The sequence below is a fragment of the Otolemur garnettii genome, unplaced genomic scaffold (assembly GCF_000181295.1).
Source record: "Otolemur garnettii isolate 467f Iridium unplaced genomic scaffold, OtoGar3 scaffold00038, whole genome shotgun sequence".
Taxonomy (NCBI): domain Eukaryota; kingdom Metazoa; phylum Chordata; class Mammalia; order Primates; family Galagidae; genus Otolemur; species Otolemur garnettii.
The window spans coordinates 10,406,536-10,414,032 of NW_003852433.1; the positions used below are offsets into that span (position 1 = coordinate 10,406,536).

Genomic DNA, 7,497 nt, shown 5'->3' on the forward strand with positions numbered 1-7,497 from the left:
TCCCGCCCGGCGGGGCCGAGGCCCGTTGGCCCCGGGCAGGGGGAGGTGGCCCTGGGCCGGGCGGGGGCGGGGCCTGGTCGCGGCGGGGGCGCCGGGCCGGGGCGGGAGGCTCTGGGCCGGCGGCAGAGGGGGTGCGTGTGGGCTGCCCAGCTTTGTTTCACTTTCGCTGTCAGCCGCCGCTCCTCCGCTCCTGCCGCCGACGGGACCCTGGACATCCGGCTTCTGCGGGAGGGGACTCCCAGGGGGGCGCCCGGGTGCGACGCAGGGGGGCGGAAGGCCCTAAAATGGGGATATTCTAGGGGGTGCGTGCCAGGTGCCTGGGGACACGCTTCCAGGTACGGATGGCAGTCAGTTCTGCGCCTACGAGCTGAGTGGTCATGACCGTGGACCGGCCACTTAATCACCCGTCACCACATCTCAGTTTTGTATCTGCAAAATGGGACAATGGTGGTGGTTATGAGCTTCCCAAACTTGCCTGTTCATAAAAATGGGGTCTAGGTCCCTGTTGTATATATTCTGAGCCTCTCCCACTGAGACTAATTTAGTGGAGGTGACGTGGCGCGGGGGATGCTGATCCCCTCAACGTGGATGGTCAGGCAAGTTTAGGACACATTGACTGACCTTATTGTTAATTGCCATAACCACCAGCAAACTGGAAGTCGGAGAATACTGGATATACTTGAAGCCAGCCCAAAAGAACGTCCGCTCCCCATTCCTGTTAAGCTAGGGCCAGACCTCTAGGCATCTGTCAGGCTTCTCCCCTCCAGCTGCCTTCTCCCCCCCTCCCCCCAGAATCGCACCTACACAAAAATTTGGGATAGAGTCAGGATTCATTTTGAGTCCTACCTCCTGTAAGTACCTGGGATTTAAAGCCATTTTTCCTTAGAAATTCTCAAAAGGGGTCAAGGCCGGGGGCTGGGAATTTGTTCCAGAACCTCTTTGTAATAGTGAAGTTTAAACTTCATCCTGGTCTGAAGGATTCTGATTGCTGCTGATGGCTTGTTATTGTGGGTGGGTAGACTGAAATCTGGGTATTCCCTGGGGTGGTGTTACTTTTTAATTTAGGAAATGACATTTCTTTGTTTGCTGTAGTCAGGCCTTCAGTAAAAGGCAGCTCTCTCCCCTTTCCCATCTAGATAAGGGCTTTCTTTTCAGGGAGTGTGTTACCCACAGAATTCTTTTTAAATGGCCCCTACTGTTTTCATGGATCTTAGGTGAATCTTTTTATAGCTTCCGCTGTCATTTCCATTGACTCCTTACAGTTAAATCTGAAAGCAGTCTGTAGCTAGCCTCCCTTTTAACAAGAATCCGGTTCCAGTTCTGGGTTTTTCCCTAATGATTGACGACTTTGTTTTGGGGATGTGGGCAGAGCTATTGATAGCTGCCAAGTTACTGTAAAAAAAAAAAAAAGCCAGCGTTTTACGTTCTTTTCAAACTGAATAAAGTCCATTGTAAAGGAAATACAATGGGCAGCAGTGGAAATCTTCAGAGCAGTGGTTAGAATTAATTTATTCATTCAACAAATATTTACTGAGTGTCTACTAAGTGCCAGGCGCCCTCTAGGCCAGCGCTCGCCAATGGAAATAGAATGTAAACCACGTATGTAATTTAAAATATTTAAGTAGCCACATTAAAAAAAGAAACAACTGACATTAATTTTCAGACTACATCTCTTTCAATTCAGCATACAGTGTTGATTCCAATCAGTGTGTAATCGTATATAAAATTATTGCAGTGTTTTAGATTCTTTTTTTGTACTAAATCATTAAAATCCTGGTGTGTGTTTTACACTTAGCAGGCCATCTCAATTCTGACTCATCACATTTCAGGTGCATAGTGCAGCCCAATAGCAGTGAGTTGATAGGCAACTTCTGGTGGGTTTGGGGAAGGGATAGAAAATAAATACATATAAATGACTGATAAGCAATCAAGAAAATATCTGTGGGTGATGATTATAGAGGAAATACAAGGTTAAAGGAAAATGAATGAGTGACTTTAGATAGTGAGGCCAAGAAGACCTTTAAGGTGACTTGAGAACTGATGCCTGAATGATAAATGGAGTAACCAGGGAAAGAGCTTTCCAGGCCAGTGGAACAGCTAATGTAAAATATAGGCCCTGAGGCTAGAGAAATTACCTCGCTTCCTGCCACCTGAGGTCATAGCTTCCATCTCTGTGTCAAGGTTAACTGCCTTGCATAGAAAAGGCTCATAATAAATATTCTCCTACCCAGTCTGATTATCTAAATATATCCCATTGTTTAATTAGAAAATCCTGATCTAGGGGATTGGGGGAGATTGGGGAGATGTTAGTCAAAGGACACAAAATTTCATTTATATAGAAAGAAGAAGTTCAATAGATCTATTGTACATCATGGTGACTATAGTTAATAATTTATTATACCTGAAATTTGCTGAGAGTAGATTTTAAGTCTCACCACAAAAAAAATGAAAAGTATGTGAGGTAATACATGCGTTAATGAGTTTGTTTGAGCCATTGCACAATGTATACATATGTCAGAATATACTGTATACTATAAATACATACACAGTTTTTAGTTGTCAGTTTAAAAAATTGAAAGAGAAAACCCTGATTTGATCCATAGGCCTTTTAACCCAGAAAGGCCACTGCAAGTATAATCCCAAATGAAGCTGGATCCTCTGGGCTCTAATTGTTTTTTGGTTTAAGTTTTGCACTAACTATGGCTTGCTTTTCTGGCAGCCACATTTAGTTTGGGCCCAGACTTCAGTAGACTGGAATCACTGGGTTCATCCTTCTTTTAGCTCCTACATTCCTTAACCAGCTATAACCTAAATCACAGAAATAGAGTGTGAATTCTGGGTAGGGTTCACATTTAAGAAGCATTTCATGTGAAATGTTTGGTGTTAAGTATTATAGTTTATGGGGCTTTTTTTTCATTTATGTTTGAAGAGGTAGCTCATGTATGTTTATTCAACAAATATTTACTGACTGCCTGCCCTCTGCCAGGAGCTCTCAGCACTGGGAATAAATACACAGGGTCCCTGCTTCCCTGGAATAAAGTCCTAGCAGGGGTAAAACAAATTAATCAAAGGGTGATGGTGATGGGTGCTATGAAGAAAATAGAGTGAGGAATTGTGAAGGACATTGACTAGGAATCGGAAATCTCTAAGGAGTTGTCACTTAAGCTAGACCTGAATGAAGGGAAGGTGTCAGCCATAGAAAGCCGTACCAGGTGAGGGGGAACAGCTAGTGCAAAGGCCCTGAGGTGAGGAGTAATTGAGGATTAAGTGGAGAAAAGGCCAGTGTACTGGAGCCTGGGGCAAGGAAGGGAGGCGCCAGCCCCATATGCTGAAGGTGGCAGGTTCAAACCCAGCCCCCAGCCAAAAAAACTGCATTAAAAAAAAAAAAAAGGAATAGTAGCCATAGAGGTGCAGAGAGGGTAGATTTGTTAAGTCTTTTGGAAATAGACTTGATGGGACTTGCTAATGGAATTGGTTTGGAAGGTAAAGAAAGGAGACATTTTCATCCAAGTCAATTAAAAATGTTCCTCCGGATCGGCCATTGTCAGTTAACACTTGACAGCATCTGGATTTCTCAACATGGGCACTGTGGATGTTTTGGAGCAGATACTTCTTGGTGGTAGGGGCTGTCTTTTGTACTTCAGGATGTTGAATTGCGTTCTTGGCCACTCACTGGATGCCAGTAGCACCAACCCCAGTTGTGACAACCAAAAATGTGTCCAGATGTTGCCAGATGTCCTTAGGGGCAAAATAACCCCTAGTTGAGAGCCCCTAGGCTACATGAAGAAGATGTTAACAGATTAGGGCTTATGTTACCACATGAAAATATCTAGAAATAATGAGATTGAAGAAAATGTGAAGGGATTGCTATGTGCCATTGAGAGACCTGTTTTAGATTTAAAATATGAAGTTTGTCTAACCATGCAGATGTTCACATCCAGAGGAGTATGCTTTCACAGGCATGTGATTGTGTAAGTGAAAGGATCCAACATAAAAACACGGGCGGGTTTCCAGGAGGAATTACCTGGGTCAATACAGACACCTTTTTACACCTAATATATAAGCCTGGATTTACTGATAGTCTATTTACAAAGGCTTGATAGGATTCATTGAAGTTCTTTCTATTTAAAGACAGAATTTTCAGCAACACTTGTATGAGATACTTATTTTTGTGTATATTTGTTTTATAAAGCAAGATATATAAGAGCTGTCCAGAAGGTATCTAGCCATGCATGTCTCTATTTTTCATATTACATGGCTGGATGGTTTCTGGGCAGCTTTTGCATTTATGTATTTTCCTATAATGCATTTACCAGAAAATGTACATATATATACATACACATAACTATGTATGCATATATATGCACCTTTACCATATGTTTTATTGAATTGAAGATAACATGGATTGTATTACCCTTGTCTATCACTGAGGAAAGAAACTGCCTATTAAACTATGAAAGTCATTCTATTCTAAGATACAGCCTGATTTCAGCAAGGTCCAAATATAAGGACACCTGTAAAGATGTGGCTTAAAACATGAAATATGGATTGTTTAGTATCTATCTGGTAACAGACATAAAAGGGTAAAAGACTGGAACTACTGATGTGGAATATATACATCAGGTAGTGACCATTCATGATGGAGCCAGTATGTCAGAGTGGTCAGAAAGTCCAGAAGGGCTTGGACTTTTGAACTTCATTGGGCCTTCTAACTCTTCCATCAGTGCAGAGAATTGAACTAGGAGCACCAATTCAGTGCCTACTCCCTTGCAAGATGTCAGGTCCAGGGAGAAACGAAGGTTAAATTATCTTGATGTTGGAATTGGGGAGGAGATTGGTTATGACAGGCAAAAATGAAATAAATAAGGTGGGACTTATTTTTGTTTTGATAGTGTGAGATCAGAGTGCCTTTCTTAGTTGGGAATCCGTAAGCAGAAAATGAGTGCAAGTGTGAACACAAAGGAGCTCCAGTCACCTCAAGGAGACTTGTATGGCCAGAATGTGCTGTGCCAGGAGATGTGTAGTGGAAAGGAGGCTGGACTGGAGGGCTGAGACCAGTGGCCTGAGGTGGCAGGCCTGGGCTCCGAAGCTTTGTTGTGGGAGCCTTGGGATGTTTGAAAGAAGTGATTTGATTCGTTTTTCAGGTTTTGCAGGGTCTCTAGGGGCAAAGACTGATTGGAGGGTCTAGCAAAAGATTTGGGTAAAATGAGATACTGGTAAAAGTTTAAGCTAGTTTGGGTGGCGCCTGTAGCTCAAAGGAATAGGGCTCTGGCCCCATGTACCAGAGGTTGTGGGTTCAAACCCAGCCCTGGCCAAAAAAAAAAAAAAAAAAAAGTTTAAGCTAGTTAGCTGGCGAGCGCCTGTAGTCCTAGCAACTTAGGAGGCTGAGGCAAGAGAATCACTTGAGCCCAAGAGTTTGAGGTTGCTGTGAGCTATGACGCCATAGTACTCTACTGACGTGACAAAGTGAGACTCTGTTTCGTAAAAAGAAAAAAAGTTTAAGCCAGGGCAGAGGAGTTGGTAGCAGGAGGGATGGGGAAGATGAAATCAGGTCTGAGTGAGAAGAAGCAAGGTTTGGGTCTTGCTGATGAGTAGGATTCTGAGGAGTGAGAAGGAGTCCACTTCCAGGCAGTAGGTTCTTTTGAAGAGACCTTGAATGGATTGAAAACCCTCATAATTGGCATATTCCTGGCCTGGCTATCTCTTCACTTTCTTCCTCTTCAAGCATTCATAGGAAAATGAGGCCTTCATTCAGTGGGTTCACCAGCACAAAGGTTACTCTGAGTCATGGTTAACCAGCAGTGGGGAGTGCCAGGAGTTAGTAACCGCAGTGGAATGTGGCCTGTGGCTACTGTTATTGCCTGGGGTCATTTAAACGACAACTCCCTCTGGGAATCTATAATGTTGCCCTTTGCTGGGGATACAGCAGCTTTCCTCTGACCGGGTGGTCTGGTCAGGAGTGAGGGTGCCTGTTTGAAGCATGCTATCTCCTGCTCCAGAGGAACCTCTGCTGCTGGCTGAACTCAAGCCTGGGCGCCCCCACCAGTTTGATTGGAAGTCGAGCTGTGAAACCTGGAGTGTCGCCTTCTCCCCAGATGGTTCCTGGTTCGCTTGGTCTCAAGGACACTGCATAGTCAAGCTGATCCCCTGGCCGCTGGAGGAGCAGTTGTAAGTACCCTGACACCTGGGTCCCCAAAGGAATTTTCGTGATGGGAGACCTGGGCACTTTCCCAAGTTACATCCCATTCTTTTGCCAGTTTAGGAATTGATAGGAGAGTTTCCAGAGCCCCATGTTCTATACGTGTCAAGGTCAATTCTATCAAAGATTATGTTACCCCAGGTTGTTTTTTTTTACAGCTTTATTGAGATGTAATTTATATACCACCCACAGAGTCGGTACAGTTAGTGAGGGTACGATGGCTTTCAGCATATTCACAGAGTTGTGTATCCAGCACCATCACTAATTTGAGACCATTTTTATTATCTCAAAAAGAGCTTTATTTATTTATTTTTTTTTGCAGTTTTTGGCAGGGGCTGGGTTTGAACCCACCACCTCCGGCATATGGGGCCAGCGCCCTACTCCTTTGAGCCACAGGCGCTGCCCTCAAAAAGAGCTTTTATCTGTCAGCTCTGCCATGCCCTCCCAACTCTCCAGGGAACCCCTGATCTACTTTTCGTCTCTGTAGATTTGCCTGTTCCAGACATTTCCTATTAATGGACTCATACAATATGTAGCCTTTTTTGACTAGCTTCTTGCACCATCTTTCATCATGTTTTCCCAGTTCAGTCATGTTAAGTATTATGTCCTGTATCAGTGCTTCATTCCCCTTTATTGCCAGGTAATATTGCATTGTATGGAGATGCCAGATTTTGTTTATACATCCATCAGTTGATGGACATTTGGGTTGTTTTCACTTTTTGGCTTTTATAAATAGTGCTGCTGTGAACATTTATGTATATGTTTTTGCGTAGACGTGTGTTTTCTATGTTTAACTGTTTAAGGAACTGTCAGGCTGTTTTCCAGAGTAACTGCACTATTTCCCACCAGCACCATAATTGGCTTTCAAATTCTCCATACCCTTACCAACTTTTTTTTTTGAGACAGAGCCTCAAGCTTTCACCCTGGGTAGAGTGCTGTAGCATCACAGCTCACAGCAACCTCCAACTCCTGGGGTTAAATGATTCTCTTGCCTCCGCCTCCCAAGTAGCTGGGACCACAGGTGCCCGCCGCAACACCTGGCTATTTTTTGGTTATAGTTGTTGTTTGGCCGGCCCGGGCTGGATTCGAACCTGCCAGCTCTGGTGTATGTGGCTGGCACCTTAGCCATTTGAGCTACAGATGCTAAGCCCCAACATTTGTTATTGTCTGTCTTTTTGATTATAGCCTAGCTATGGTAGTGGGTGTGAAGTGGCATCTCTGTGGTTTTGATTTGCATTTCTCTTATGACTACCAAGGTGGACCATCTTTTCATGTGCTTATTGGCCCTTTGTGTGCCT

The 7,497-nt window shown here is 44.0% G+C and overlaps 1 protein-coding gene across 1 annotated transcript in view; it reads left to right on the plus strand.

The window, feature by feature from the left end:
* The first annotated feature begins 5,475 nt into the window (after nt 1-5,475).
* Nucleotides 5,476-7,497, plus strand: part of WSB2 (WD repeat and SOCS box containing 2) — a 17,340-nt gene continuing 15,318 nt past the window's right edge. The window contains exon 1 of the mRNA XM_003789933.3: nt 5,476-6,168. Within this exon, the coding sequence (XP_003789981.1) occupies nt 5,981-6,168 (188 nt within the window). The 5' untranslated portion in view covers nt 5,476-5,980. The remainder of the gene's footprint in view (nt 6,169-7,497) is intronic.